This window comes from Bubalus bubalis, chromosome 3 (assembly GCF_019923935.1).
Source record: "Bubalus bubalis isolate 160015118507 breed Murrah chromosome 3, NDDB_SH_1, whole genome shotgun sequence".
NCBI lineage: Eukaryota > Metazoa > Chordata > Mammalia > Artiodactyla > Bovidae > Bubalus > Bubalus bubalis.
The window spans coordinates 143,175,626-143,191,724 of NC_059159.1; the positions used below are offsets into that span (position 1 = coordinate 143,175,626).

Genomic DNA, 16,099 nt, shown 5'->3' on the forward strand with positions numbered 1-16,099 from the left:
CAGAGTGATTTGGATCTCATAAGGAAAGGAAGTTGTACCACTTTGGGTTATTTGCATTATCCACAAGCCTTGTCCAGGCTAATGAAGCGATACAACTATTGGTTCCAGTTCATTCAGCTCTTCATGCATTGTAGAGTTGAAGATGTCATAATTTCTGTTCCCAAAATTCAGGTTGTTTTCATGAGAACCTACTGTAACTGAAGTCGGTCGAGTTGACCCTTGAAAAACTTGGAGGGTGACCCAGGAAAAACTTACAGTGAGTCCCCATATCTGAGGTTCCTCCACACCCCTGGATTCAGCTACTTATGGATCCTGTAGTCCTGTAGTATTCACTAATGAAAAATATCCACGCGTAAGAGGGCCACATGCAATTGAAACTCACGTTGTTCAAGGGGAAGCTGTACTTCTCTCTGGCTCACTAATGTCAAGTCAAAGTACTGCAGCTAACTTAGGCTGCCTCTGAACTTGAGGATGTAAGTTTTTCATTCTTTGACTTGTATCTTTCAGTTTTGGATTTTTTTTCCTTCCTGTGTGGTTTCAAGGTGAAATGAGAATATCACAGGTGGGGACTTGCAGAGGTCTTCAGAGTTTCCCTCTCTTGTTGGTTTTTGGATGTTGTGTTATTTTACCCAGAAAGATCTCATGTGTTTTCAGCACTGCAGATGACTTTTTTTTTTTTTTACAGTATTTCTAAAGACAGTTATATACTCCTTTTATTTATTTACTTTTCCCCTTTTATTTTTTGACGATGAGAACAAATGAACTTGTCAGATGGGCCACAAAAATGGCATGAAGTGTGTATCCAAATCATTGATCGTTTTATGTATCCTTCTATAAGTCAAACAAGCATTAGTTTTTTTGGAGTATTAAAATCTAAATCATACATCTGTGAAGATTCCGATTTTATGTATATGAAAGCAATTAAACTGTTTTCCTAATTAATGCCAATGAAACTATGTAAAATGGGGAAAATGGTCTCAGAATATAGGTCTTGATTTTTCTGACATATTCACTGAAAAGGCAACAGTAGTCATTTTATGTGGTTTCATGTATAACTGAAAGTAGTAAGGCTCATTCTGTTAATTTTCTGGGGCAGTTTTTGTTTGGTGTCCAAGAAAAATTCGTGACATTCATGAACAGCATGAGATGTTCAAGCAGAACAACAGAAAGAATCCAGAAGAGAAACAGAACCTACTGCTGGACTGTATTCATATACGGATTGGTTTCTGATGTGTTCTCCTTAACTGTCACACATGCAAGCTTTAGTTTTAAGTGTTGAAACATGCACTTTTGTATTTATTCTTGACATTAAAGGTAAAGGATGCTGAGTGCTCTCACAGAGAACAGAAGATAGCGATTCTGATTCTCTCTTAACAGCTTTATTGAATTATATGTTGTATATATTTTATATGCCGGGAAACTCACTCATATGCAGTTGTACAGCCACCACTACCTTAAGCTTTAGAACAGGTTTCTGTCACCAAAAAGTTCTCCTGTGTCCATTCATGGTCAGTTGCTATTGGTAACCCTGTGCAGCTACTAGTCTGCTTTCTGTCTTTATACCGTTGCCTTTTCTAAAAATGTCATATAAATGGAATCATGTGCACTTGAGTCTTTTGGATCTGGCTTCTTTTATTTATCATAATGTCTTGAGGACCAGTGATGGTCCTTAGGAGCCAGTTTCTCTGCCTACTCATCAGCACTTGATATCATCAGATTTTTTTATGTTAGCCATTCTTACGGGTGTTCAGTTCAGTTCAGTTGCTCAGTCGTGTCCGACTCTTTGCAACCCATGAATCGCAGCACACCAGGCCTCCTTGTCCATCACCAACTCCCAGAGTTCACTCAAATTCACGTCCATTGAGTCGGTGATGCCATCCAGCCATCTCATCCTCTGTCGTCCCCTTCCCCTCCTGCCCCCAATCCCTCCCAGCATCAGAGTCTTTTCTAGTGAGTCAACTCTTCGCATGAGGTGGCCAAAGTACTGGAGTTTCAGCTTTAGCATCAGTCCTTCCAAAGAACACCCAGGACTGATCTCCTTTAGAATGGACTGGTTGGATCTCCTTGCAGTCCAAGGGACTCTCAAGAGTCTCCTCCAACACCACAGTTCAAAAGCATCAATTCTTCGGTGCTCAGCTTTCTTCACAGTCCAACTCTCACATCCATACATGACCACTGGAAAAACCATAGCCTTGCCTAGATGGACTTTTGTTGGCAAAGTAATGTCTCTGCTTTTCAATATGCTATCTAGGTTGGTCATAACTTTTCTTCCAAGGAGTAAGCGTCTTTTAATTTCATGGGTGCAATCACCATCTGCAGTGATTTTGCTGCTGCTGCTAAGTCGCTTCAGTCGTGTCCGACTCTGTGATTTTGGAGCCCCCAAAAATAAAGTCTGACACTGTTTCCACTGTGTTTTTTAATACGTTAAGGCTTTTGTTTCTTGTGAGGATCTGTAAGTGTCCAAATAACCCTAATAAGGTTTTGTCCTCCATTTTGCAGATCTGAAGGCGGTAGTGCATTCAGTGGAAAATCTGAGTGTCTCACCCAGGATCCCCAAATGAGTCACTGAGCCTAGAGTCCTCATGCGTCAGCTGTAGTGACCTACTTTTGTTCCCACTCTGTCTCCTGTGACTCTGGTCCTCTTTGTCCGTGTAGGCTTGTTAGCTGTTGCTTTCTTTTGATTCTTGTAGAATAATCCATTCTTGCGTCTCTGGGATTTTGACTGATAAAATCCAGTTGTTTTCTGCAGAGGGGTGGTGGTGTCTTGGAGAGGTAACTCTCCTCCCTGCAGTGTGCAGACCTTGGGTGGGCTCAGACCTTGAGTGGCTCAGGCCTGGCTCCCACGGTGGCCCCCTTTGCACCACCACGTCGCATCCTGTCAAAGGGAGATAGGTGTCTTGCCAGAGTCTTTTGGGAGTTAAGTGAGGTGTCTTATCTAAAACAGCTGGCATTTACTAAGTACTTAGTATGTTTTAGAGCACCTCTTCGAATAAGATGGTGAAAGACTGAGTACCTAATGGTATGTGGATGGACACCATTCATTTGGTTTTTTTCCTTCTCCACAATAATGAGACAGGAAAACATTCTTAAATTTATTTACAGACCAAAAAAAAAAAACAAAACAGCCATACACCCCCAAACAGCCTTGATTTCTTCCTGTAATTGTTCTTCGGTTTTCAGCAAATATAGGCATAGGCATACAAAACTGTTACGTTTTGTCTTTATCTTTTGACTTTGTTCAAGAAGACCAATCCTGTTTCTCAGCACTCATCTACTGTTCATTTGCATCTCTCCAGTTTGTCCACTATAGTAGAATAAATTGTCATTGTTCTTGTTCCAAACAGGAAGCTCTCAAAGTGCTCTTCAGGCTGTTGATAAGATTTCTATTCTAGCAAAGCTCCGTTTTAAATGAGTCTGTAATCATTTTTTGTCTCAAGTCATCGCTTTTGTTTCTTCTCCTCAAGCTGTTTTGATCTGAAGTTCCTTTGAAGGCTGGTGGAGCTTATACAAATTCCAGCTAATGAGTGGCACTTAGTATTGGGTGCACCTCCTCCTCTGTTGTCATTTGCAGTCATTTCTGGTCTAAGGAGAGAACTGTTACATTTCACTAGGCAGGGTTGCAGTGTTTAATTTATTGCATGACAAAAAGTGAATTTTAGTACAGGTGATTGTCTTGAAATATTCTCTAAAATGGTTCTTGGTCATGTTGAGTTTCTAACATAGTTTAGAGCATTGTTTTTGTAACTGGAAATCTCATCTTTGTGTAGTACAGCGGCACAGAATATCAGGAAGAACTAAGAAGTTGAGGTAACTTCAGAAACTAAAACCACCACCAACAAGGAGCTGTCTTAAATAACTGTTATAAGTCGAGCACCTGGAGGAATGCGCTAGTGACTATAGTGTTATGAAAGCTACTTGAAGTCCTTGACACAAGAGTGCACGGAGGTTGGGAGAGCATCCGGTGGAGAGATCGACAACTCACGCTTCACTTCAGCACTTTATGTGGGATGCAGTATGGGACTGGCGTAGTTAGGCTGCGGGAGGGCCTTTGGGCCTCTGTAACTCCAACCCTTGTTTTCCACGCAAGAACTTGGAGGTCTGAAGCACTGCCCTGGGACCAGCCCCAGCTCTGTCCTGCTGTGCTCTTTTCAGCCTTCTGCTGGAACAGCTCCTGAAGTGGGCTTGTGGAGGGGGAGCAGCTTTGGGTTCTGGCTGAGGAGAAACCCGCGCAGCTGGTCTCTTGTGTCATGGAGCAGGGATACCTGAGCAGGGTGGAAAGGACACCATGGGAGACTCAGGCTGCCCCTCCAAGGCCACTCCCTGTGGCCTGGAAACTCGTCCACAGTGGGATCTTTGCATGGAGCACCCTCGAGTGCTGGCTTGCCTAGGTGTGGACTGGGTAAGATATTGAAAGCTCAGGCCTTCCAAAGAGTGGGCAAGACTTGGGTGAGACAGTTAGGTGTCTGCAAGGGTTTGTGTGAAATTTTGCTTTTCATATTAAGTTAGTAATCTTTACAAGGTATAGATCATTTGAGGTTTTTGTGATATTTGTCATGGACCAAGCAACTATGACATGAAAATCACAGTTTTTGCTGTGTGTAATCAAACAACAAATTAAAAATGTTGTTGCTGTTTTTAATCCAACAACAGTGTGACCCAATAACAAGGCATTATATTTTGGAATGCAGTAAAGTTACTCTCACAAATGCCTTTTCTTCAGCCTGTGCACATACTTTTTAATGTATACATTATAATTTTTTCTAAATCCAAGACTGCTTTCCATATTTAAATATATTCATCCCTTGATGCTTTACAGATTTAAAGTGAAGTTTTTCTGTAGTTTTCCGACTTGGCTATTTGCTTATGGGCCAGATGACACCAGCTCTACCCCCAGAACAGTAGTATCAATAAATGCTGAGCTTGGGTTATGAAAGGTTTAGCTCCCCAGAACTCTCTCTGCTACTGGCAGGACAAAGTACATGGGAATATTATGGTTTAGGGAAGGAACTGGCTTGTGTGTTCTCTGCAACACAACTGGCAGCTAGTTTCCAAAGGGACAGGTGAACAGAAAAGGCAGCTTCTGAGCCCTTCCATTTGTGTTGAAGGCACCCTTCCCAACAAATGAAAGGTGCTGGAGAGAATGCGCTGGTTGATACTCCTGTATTGCTAACACCTGGTGTAGTTTGAGTCTTTATTAAACGTTAAGTCACTGGCATGGATAACAGTAGCATTACCTAATCTTAGCGCACTGGGTTATCATAAGACAAATCTAAATGATGCTGAACTATCTTCCGACAGGATCACTGATGTACCACTGTGCATGTATGGCTGGGTGCCTGTGCATGCGAACACACACAGTTTACCCATTTCACTGGCCCTTGACCTCTGAGCAGGGGAGGTTTGGGCCGAGGCCTGCTCTGTGACCACTCTCTCCCATCTTGGAGGAAGGCTGCAGCCTCTATTTCCAGAGCTGGCGCTGCTTGCGTCTGCGTCTGACTCTGAGTCATGCTTCCCTAGAACTGCCCTGTGCATAACGCAGAGTCATTGTCATCATGAGCCATCCCAGGGAGAGGCTCGGTGGAAAAAGTGAAGGTGGAACAAACCTGTGTCTAGAACAGAAGGTGAAAAATACTTTTCTGCTTAGTTTTGCTCAAGTTCACATTGGGTTTTTGGGGAACTGCTGTAATCCAGTGGAGTTCAAGATAAAAGAAGAGAGGAAGAGAGGAAGTCTGACTTACTGCTATGAGACTCCTTGCTCTGGTGTTCAGATTCTTGACTAGAAGGAGGAGTAGCGAGTAAAACACCAGAAGTGATTGTTACAGTTTATGAACATGTATTCCTAGTTTCTCGGTTTTTAATTTTTTATATCAGACCTATTTTGCAATCATACACTATTAGAGAGAAAAGAGAGGGATGTATTATAGATATATGTGACCTTCAGTATTCTTATTACTTTCTTTAATCTTTCAATAATCTTGGAGGGTGAGACACATTATTTAAATGAAGGTTAAGAAGTATTTCTGTGGTACTCGTGGTGGGAATTTTTCTGTGAAAAACTGTTAACAGCATATTTAAAAGTAACTTCCTTTTTTAAAAAGACAACTCATTTAGTAATGAGTTCAGAAATAATTCAAAATTAAAATAAGTAAACAATAAAATACTGTTTTGACAATAGTTCCGTTTTAACAATAGCTCAGTAGAGAAGAGTTGAGTTGTCAAGAACGTTTACTTCCCAGGCAGTTTCCCGACTCTAGTTTTCTTGGCAAGAGAAATGTTAATCTGTTGTGAACAGACACTTTTTTTCTTCTTTTCCCGGAACATGTGTGGTTTCCATTAACTTCTCTCTCCACAGAACTTTGGAGATGGCCGCAGCTAATGCCTTGTGGGTCATCTGCACTTTTAGAAGTAAATTGAAATCGTAAAGTACATTTCCTCCCCACTAGAGGCCTTCATGGTATTGAAATCCCGTATTCACCTCTTACTAGCTTTTTTATCTTGAATAAACTAGCCTATGTAAGCCTCAGTTTCCTCATCTGTGAAATAGTTACCACAAAGCACTTACTAGAGAGCTGGCACCGTGTCACTGCTCACCAACAGTAGTTATTAATGTTATTGGTGATGGTCTTTTTCAGGGCATAAAGGGCTCTTTCTTACCAGAGCATAAAGTCATTTGTTACTGGTGGTACATTAATGAGAACAGAAGGAACCCTGAGAACCAGTAAGCTAGACCAAGGAATGTAACCATGGGAGGAATGGCCAGAAGGGTGTGAGTTTTGAACATTAGGCTGGTGTCTGTAGGACCAGCTGAAGTGTCCCCAGAGTTAAGGCCAAGGAGCAGCCTCATCACTGCCTTGACCGGTCCCGGCCATGCCTTGAGTTGCGCCTGTGTCCCAGGCTGACACAGGAAACTGCTTTCTGGGGCCACTGCTCAGGGAAACACTGCCTCGCATTCTGTTGGAAGTTTCCACTGGGATCCTCCACAGAGAATTTTAGTTGACATCATCAGAACTGTGTTATTGATTTGGCTTCAGGTCTTAATTTAAGTGATCTTAATTTGCAAAAAGTGTGGCCATCAGGAAATACAGTGCTTGTTGGTGTACTGAGCTTCCAAGAAGCTTTTGAAAACAAGTGTTGGGATAACCCCATACACATATCCTATAGCTACAGAGGTCTGAGTTTGTAGTAATATGATTCTTATGTAGAACTGACTTGGAGTAGTAAGTTTCCCCAGGTACTGACTTACTAATAGAAACCCACCCAGACGCAGAAGAAATGGGCCCAGTGTTTGTCTCAACTATGAGTAGTGGGTTGTGCCTGATTTTAAAAAGACTTCTCAGAATGACCTTGCTCATGTAAACCCAGGATCAATATTTTTGGGGAAGAAATCTTTATAGATAAGCCATAACAGTACTTGATAATCAGATCTGATTTTCAAGTAGTTAAAAGGGTCATTGGACAAAACTCTATGGACTGACTTTGGCTTTTTAATTGCTAACGATTTAAACTCCACATGCCCTCTAAATTATGAGCATGCTTAAATTTTTTATGGGAAGGAAAGTACTTTTTTTTAATGTAGGGTAATTTTCATGTCAGATGTTATACTAGCCAGCTTGCTCCATCAGATTATGAAGGTTGCCACTTTTATTCACCTAATCCCTCCTTTTCCCTTGTGAAGTGATTTTAAATAGAGATTAAGGCATGAGAGAGAAAGTGGGATGGGACGAGGGGAATGAGTCATGAGAACACACTGCTGGTCATTTTTGTTAGTCCTTGGCATTCTTGGAATATTCTTACCTCTGTTGACAGAGAGCAGTCAGGGTGTAGTTCAGCTGCAGGCTCAGAAGCAGTCAGGGTGGTGTGGGCCCCTAAGGAGGCCGCTGGAACCTTCTCCCCATTTCCTCCCAGGCAGAGCAGTGAGAGCCTGGAGGGATTTCATAGGCCAAGGGGGCACCTCTCAGCCGAGAGCCACAGCAGTGTGAGGTGGTGTTTTTCTGTACTCCAAGCCCAAGCACGGGGTCTGTCAGTAGGTCTGTTCGTCACTGTGTCTCTGAGCAGAGGGAGAACAGTTTTATTGCTTTCTTCCCAGAGTAGAGGAAATGCTTAAGAGCAGTGGGAGAGCAGGGGACAAATATAGTATTTCCCTTTTCCTGCCTGAATACTCTTTTCCACAACATATCATTTTCATAAGATCCTGTCCACTTCAACTAAAAATAATTCCACACCGTTTCTATCAGATTGGCCCTCTTAACCACTTATGTACTTTTTTTTTCTCTCCCCTATTCAGAAACTTTTATACAGGGATGTATATGATGGTCCTAAAATGCATGTCTTCTAGACATGGTGCATGCTCTGAAGCTGCCAGCTGGGACCTTCTGTGAGTAGATGGCGGGGCAGTCTTGTTGGCCTGGCTGTGGGTGGTCAGGAAACTCCAGAGACTCTGATTAGCTTATCCTCACACTTATTTCTTTCATGACCCTTTTTCCAGCAGGGGCCATTTTGTACACTTGTCACCCTGACCCTTCCAACCTTCCGTCTATGAGCTGTGTCAGCCCATGGCACTCAGACTTAGCCCCAGAGCCCGTTCTGGTTCTGTAGTAACAGTGCCAGATACCATCTAGTCCCTTGTCCTGTTGCAAAGATGGTCCGTCATGAGTCTACAAAGCAGAGCTAGTGAGTTTATTTAGTAGCCGCTTGGCGAAAGTTGCCTCTTTTAAGAGATGGGAGTGCAGGCGTCATAGGTTGACTTAGGGTGTTGTGCATAGCCTGATTTACCAGATTACGTTTTTCTGATTATGTAAAATTATTAAGTTGATACTGATTTTAACAAAACCTAAGTTTGAGGTAAGTGGCTTGTGTTAGGTTTTAATACATGAACATAAGATTTTAATACATAAGAATTTCTGTAGTTTCTCATTTCCTAATTGCTTTGGATGTCTATTATCGTGCATAGCCTAGTGCCTGGCCTGGCTTTGCCCATTACAAAGGTCTTGCTTGTGTTCAAAGGGGGCTGGACTCTGTTCCCAGGCCCCAGCACTGCCCCCGCCGGCAGCGCTCAGTAATAAGTAAGCTACTCGTGGTTACTGGCTAATAGGGCCATGACCCGGTTTGAACTACATAATAAGGAAAGAGCAGATTTATTTGCTCCTCTTGCATGACTCCCTCCCCTCATGCTCCTTTATTATCTTTAAGAGGAAATTGAATAGCAAAATTCTGCATTCTCATAATGTTAATAGCCTGATGTCATCTTTTCCACTCTGGAGTCAAGAAAATAAGAGAGACAACCAAAACGCAGATTTAACACTTTGCAGCTGTCTAGGGCTTCAACTGTAGACTCTCTGTGTGTATATATGTGTTGTTAACTGCTTGTGTAAGGTGTAATATACGTACCATATAATTCTGTGTACAGTTCACTGGTTTTTAGAAAATTTCAAAGTTGTGCAGTCAGCACCAGAATCCAGTTTTAGAAAATTTCCATCATCTCAGGAAGATCCCTGGTGGCAATTAGCAGTCACTCCTTATTTCCCCCAGTCTCCCAAACACTAGGCAACCGGTAATCTACTTCCTGTTTTTAATAATACTCTAAGTTTGCCTTTTCTGGATTTCATACCAGTGGGATAACACAGTATATGGTTTTATGTATTTGCCCGCTCTCACGTAATGTTTTGAAGGTGCATCCACAGTGGCATGTGTCAGCAGTCTGTCCCTTTGTATTCCTAAGTGGTATTCTGTTGTGTGCGTATACCACAGTTTTGTATGTCTGTTCACAGGAGATGGACATTGGGGTTGTTTCTGGTTTGGGGCTATATTTATCCCTAGTTGCTCAGTTGGTAAAAGAATCTGCCTGCAATACAGGAGACCTGGGTTCAATCCCCGGGTTGGGAAGATACCCTGGAAAAGGAAATGGCAACCCGCTCCAGTACTCTTGCCTGGAGAGTTCCATGGACAAAGCAACCTGGCAGGCTACAGTCCATGGGATCGCAAAGAGTCGGACACAACTGTGCAAATAACTTTCAAACTTTCAACTTACAGACTCACATAAGTTTTTGTGTGGATACGTGTGAAGTTTTTTTACTATGTTGGGTGGGTTTGTTTTTTTTGGTGGCTATATGCTTTTAGCCCTCTTACAGTTACCTAGAAGTCATACAGTAAATTTACGTTTAACTTTTTACGAACCTGCCAGATTGTTCTCCAAAATGCTTATACCCTATTACATTCCTACCAGTGAGGTACGAGGCTTCTGTTTTTTCCACATCCTTAATCACAGACCATATTTAAGGAATAACCTTAATCTTTAACTGTTTTTAAAATATTCTTCTGCACAGAAGAAAGCTAGGAACAATTTTCAGGTTTTTGCAATTTTTCAAACATCTTTAATACGTGTTAACTAAAATCACAGTCCTTGGCACTTGATTCTCTCTAATGTCTAGATTCTGCCAGCAGGCTTGGTTGTAATAGTTTGTCAACTTTCCATTTTGGTATTTTTTTCTTATAAACTTGATATAAAATTAGATTAGTTTACTTTTAGAAGGGATTTTATATTTGTGCTTTTCTTTTTTTAGTTTCTCTTATTATTCAAACCAAAGGTTGTAAGTTTATATTTCTGATTACGTACATTGTTTTAATATAGAGTAGACACACGTATATATAGAATCATGTTTTATGGTGCTTTAAGTAATTAAATGGTATAGTTTCTAGCTTACAGAATTAGGTAGCTTTTAAAGTTTCTTTATTAAAAATGCAACTAAAGGATGTTTGTATAAATCTGGGCTATTTCCAGAGAGCTCAACAAAAGTTGTCGGGAAGACTCTGTCATATCACTTGACATAGCAGGGATTACTGTACACTTTCAAGACCAAGTGTTGAAAGTTGCTCATTATTTTGTTTATCCTAGGTTTTGCAGGTATGTTTTATTCTGGCAGTGAGCTTATCAAATAAACTTATTTTCTAAATAAGTCATATAATCAGTCATGACTGAGCATTCTGGGAAAACAGCCCTTGCATCATGAGTGAGGTTCATGACCACTGTTGCAGTGTAAGCAGAAGCAGGAGTCTCAGAACACTTGTTACAGGCCCATCTGTCCTTTGAATTTGTGATGATCCAAAATGGGTTTTAGCACCGACCAGGTTAAAGGTAATACTCTTCAGGGAGGGCAGGCACCTTACCTCACGAGAGGAAAAGACAAGAGGCACCCAAGTGACAGAAGTCTGTGGGAGGGAGATAGTGGCAGAGATGCTTTTCTTATGATCTGGGAGCTGAAGAGACAGCCTCAGCTGAATATGATTTGCATGAATTAATCTGGCTTCCGTAGGTGCTTTATCATTGTGGGGTTAGTTTGGTGAAAGGGGGTGGTTCTCACAGGGCAGAATCACCCCCATGCGGGTGATGTTGGGGTTACAGGGATTGGGGGTACTCCTGGCCTTCAGTGGGTTCAGTCCAGGAACGCAGTGTGTACGATGCACAGCCGTTTCCAGCATGGCAAGGAGTTACGCTGCCTCCCACACAGTCTCCAGGTGTCTGCTGGAGAGTTACACAGGTGAAAAATCTGTGTCTAATATTTAAGCTTTAAGCTCTTTTATATACACAGCTTTAATATTTACTGAATTATCTAGGAATGTAAGTGCCAGGTAAACCTAGGAAGATTGTATTTTGTTGAATTTTCCAAGAGTTGTTTGCCATTTCAAAAAATCTTGTCATCAGTGGGAATGCTTTTGTTTCTGAGTAAGTACACCACACACCTGCTTAGTTTGTGTTAATAGTGCTGTGTTTATGGGGATTCCTCAGGCCTCTCATTGCTTCACTATGTCTTATAGGGTACTGAGGCGTGGAAATACTGAAATCTGAATTAATGCATTCTGACAAACTTTCCTTTTAATTCTCCTTTGTGTCAGAGATGAGGCATTCTGTTACGGTCTCCCCATATGTGTTATGTGAGTTACGGTATTACAGAATTTCATTTCAGGATAGTTTTAAAAGTGAGGCATTGTTTCTGATACCATGAGAGCCATGGGCTCCAAGTTATGATAGGCTTTTGGTCCCCATTACCAAAATATTAAATATTTGCGTGTGTGTGGAGGGAAGGGGCAGAGGGGACGGGGCAGCAGCAGCTCTTGGACAATGCACGTGGAGCAGAGCATCCTGGTAAGGGGCAGGCGCTTGCGTGTCTTGGTCTGTGCTCGGTTCTGTAAACTGATTCTCTCATGGGCCCTGTGGTGTCCCCTAGGATGCAGCCTTCTGTATTTGCTGCCTTCACCAATGCAGAATCATCCCCGTCACTGTGTCCTCTCAGTGGGGAAGCAGTGATATCAAGAGGCCAACCACATACTTCTGGGAAGAGATGTGGTTGGGAGGTGTGGAGCAGAGATGAGAGTGAAGAATGAAGCTGTCAGGCTTCATGATAACATGACTGAATTCCTTAGGGGTGTTGCACAGACTCAGACCTCAGATCGTTTTACCAGTCTCAATTTTCCCGGCCTTTGCCGTTTAACAGGTGTGTATGTGTGACAGGAGCTGAGCCCTATCGCCAGCCCCCACCCCAGAGCCACGCCTTCCCAGGCTGCGTTTCTCAGCACTGAGGTTGGTCGGCGCTCTCAGGTGTAAGTGCCCTTCTCCCTGCGCTCTGCATTTCTCCTGCCTGAGCTCCCAGTGCCCTCCCGAGCTGTGGACACCTGCCCTCCCTCCGTTCATTGCTCCAGGTGACTTGGTCTCCTGCCATTCACTCCTTCACCACAGGGTTTGAGAGACCTAGCATTTTGCTGGCTGTTTTAGCACTGATCAGTTTGTAAATTTTTCTAATAATGTTTTACTCCTCCTCGTATCTGTTATTGATATTTTGGGTGTTTCAGTGATTATAAACACCTTCTCCAGGAGCTTATCAGGGAACACGGTAAAGAGGAAAAAACTGAATTCAGCCATATCACGGGAGATATTGAGGAAGGTTTACTCAGGGGCAGGAGGTTGGAATTAACTTTAATTTGGTTTTATTTGTGATAACCAAGCACCTGTTAACGTAAAAAGCTGAGTTTCCCCTAACCCTTCGCGTATGCCTCGGAGAGTCCCTTGGTGAAGTCTGGGTGACACCACAGGGCGGCATGGGTTACAGCATGTCCAGCAGGGCTGATCCGGTGGCCTCCGTGTTCCACCAGTTCTTGTTGCTGAGATTGTGGAAATCTGGATTGAATGCCAAGGCGACTGTTGCAGCCATGGTTGTGTTCCAGTTTCTGCCCAGGATAACTCAGTTTTGTTTTCTGGTGTGGCACCTTTCCTGTTTTTCTATTTCAGCTAGGTGTATTCAGGCCTGGCCTTCCAGTTTCAAACAAACCATGAGTCAAAGAAATTAACAATTTTTTTTCTCATTATAAAAGTGATACTGTCTATTAGAGAAAATATAGGAAATCTAAGAAGGTGTCAAGAAGAAAATTGAAAACTACTGGTAATCCAGTTATCCAGAGAGCTACTTACTCTTAATATTTTGGTATTTGTCCTTTAAATCTTTTGGTGGAAATAAATATTGAAAAAGAATGAGAGCATGCTTTTTATTCGTCACTTCTACTTTGTGTCTTCCATGGTGCTTCATTCAGATTACTGTTTTTTAAAAAAAAATTCAGTGATTTTGAAATGCTGTGTCTTTGGAAAGATCTTGACTTGTCATAAAAGATGACTTGATTGATGAGTACTGGAATCAACATTTAACTGCAGCCATAGTCCTAGCTTTCTCTAGGGCTTGTATACCCTAACTAAATCCATTTGAAAACAATCCCCAGTATACTGGAGTAAACTTTTGTAAATGCAGACTGTGGTCTGATACCACTATCTCCTGAATGGATGGTTGGACTGGGTGATGAGGGCCCCTGGATGACTCCTTTTACCTTTGACTTCTGTGTGTGACAGTCGATGTTAAATGTGGCAGCAGAGTGCTGTTTTTCCTCTTCTTCTCTCAGTGTGAATCAAACTGACATCCGTTTCAAGATCTGAGAGTATGCTGCCAGCTCGCCTCGTGACTTGTGTGTCGAGCTTGCAGTCACAATATGGAAATATGGAAGGTGAGCCTCTCTGTTCAGCAATTAACTGTGAGGCTATTTCTGTTCTACTTTAAGAGTTATGGTGAAATTGATACTCTCGACTTATTTCTAAGGAATATGCAGTTACACAATGGTCTCCTGCTTTCTGGCTTTTATTAAAATGCAAATTGTCTTTTTTTTTAATGCAAATAGTCTTAACTTCAAAGTAGCATAATTGAATCCTGAAAGGGGTTATTACTCTGATGTTTTGCTACTTTGGGTATTTTTGTTTTATCTTCTGGCCTGGCTGGCTTTTCTGACCCATCTTGCTCTCTACATCGGTGAAGACCCCTCCTGGTGAGGTATGGTTCCAGGCCAGTGGGGAGGCTGGTGTTTACAATGCCCAGTTCGTCGCTGCAGTGTGCAGGCACATACAAGTGAAATAGTGTTAGCACACACAAGTACATGTCAGATGCACGTTTGTGTGGGTGAGGGGCATTCATTATTTTGGCAATACATCTCTCTTCATTTACCTGTGTTTACTTGAATGAAATGGAGTCAGTGCTTCTCTCTGTATTTGTTCTTCGTGCATCTGCTCTTCTTAGTTTAAGAAGATGTCATGAGGGTGCTTTCCCTCCCAACATCCAGTAACAGAACATGTTGGCCATGTTCCGCGTGTTCCCAGAGAACCAGAACGTGGTGTCAGGTAGGTCTCCATCTGAATGTGAGGAGGACATAAGTTCCTCAGAGCAGCTTTCTGTAGAAGCTTATACCTGATTGACACCTCACCATCCATCAAAGACCGGGAACATAGCCCTGTGCTGGCGCCCTGGTGGTGGCCAGCAGGCGGAGCTTGAGGTCTGAACTGCATGCTCCTGAAGACAAAAAGGGACCTTTGGGCTTTACTCCCACAAGGCACCAGAGAGCTGCTGAACCTCAACTCTGTATCCTCTTTCAGCCCAAATTCCAGAGGGTGGGAGAATTATTACATAAACTCCCTCAGCTCTCAACTGGATCATGTCATTTTAGGTTCGCTTTTCAAAATGTACCTCAGTTCAGGCAGGTGAATGCTCTCTGCTCCTGTCTTTCAGCGTGTTCCCATGTATCTGGAGGGTTCTCAACATTTGTCAGCTGTGTGCCACAGCTGAGGGGCTTGGATGTTCCAGACCCCACCCCTTCTTTTGATTACCTATGTTTCTGCTAAAGACCTCTTCTTCCAGTGTTTACAGGGGGAATGAGTAAGTCACTGAGTTCCCTGTAGTTTGTTGCACTTTGTGGTTTCTCTCATCCTGCTGTATTAAGCATAGCATGGAAAGGGACCTGATCAGAAGGCACGTGTTCCAGCATCTCACGCTAATGCGAGGGGGCCGGAAAACCTCTGGTGTGATTCGGAGTAGGCCTGAAGACACACTTTGTCTCATGTGTCCAAGAAGACACTGCGGGCCCTGACTTGCCGAGGCCAGCTGCTGGTAGCGTGCTGTCCTTTTCGGTCGCCCCTCCTGGAGCTGTAGTTACGCCTCCTGGCCCTCTCGGCATACTGGGGCTGGCCAGGTGTTGTACAGGTGCAGGGGTGCCATTCTGGGCCTCACGGTCTGTTTGACCTCACGTGGCCAATCAGGAGGCCTGTCCCTTCAGGACCAGAGAGGACTTTGCCTCTGGGGAGATGAGGCAGGCATCTGTCTTTAAAACGGGCCTCTCAGATTTGTTTGATATAAGTAAATTTTGTTGTTCAAAGGTGCTTGCATTGACACAGAAGCTGCAGGGTGAGACTGAGAGGTGTTTTTCTCTGTCTTTGGGGGAGCAATGAAAGGCAGCAGTGTTCACCTTCACCTTAGGTGTCCAGTGGGACTGGTCAGAGGTCCGCTGGGTACGGTATGTGTGTGCTCCTATGTGTAATGGGGAGAAGGGTTTTCTAACATTGGGCCAGGTGCTTGAACACTAGAGTTCATTTTAGAGTGGCTGTTCTTGCTGTTTTGGGGATACCCAGATAACTTCCCAGGAGGTTGGAAAGTGCAGCTGGAGGCACACCTGACTTGGCTGACTTCAGCCAACCCAGAGAGCTAATATAGCCCCATGACTGGGCGCTGCTAATCTCTAAGGT

The 16,099-nt window shown here is 43.0% G+C and overlaps 1 protein-coding gene across 11 annotated transcripts in view; it reads left to right on the forward strand.

Moving 5' to 3' along the window:
• Nucleotides 1-16,099, forward strand: part of AOPEP (aminopeptidase O (putative)) — a 423,192-nt gene that overhangs the window by 352,007 nt on the left and 55,086 nt on the right. The window contains exon 15 of one of the 11 annotated variants that reach the window (XM_045165114.1): nt 1,097-1,861. The exons of 9 other annotated variants lie outside the window; for them this stretch is intronic. In XM_045165114.1, coding sequence (XP_045021049.1) covers nt 1,097-1,279 — 183 coding nt within the window. In that variant the 3' untranslated portion in view covers nt 1,280-1,861. Of the gene's footprint in view, nt 1-1,096; nt 1,862-16,099 lie in introns of those variants that run through there. One more of the 11 variants, XM_045165115.1, reaches the window with a different exon arrangement.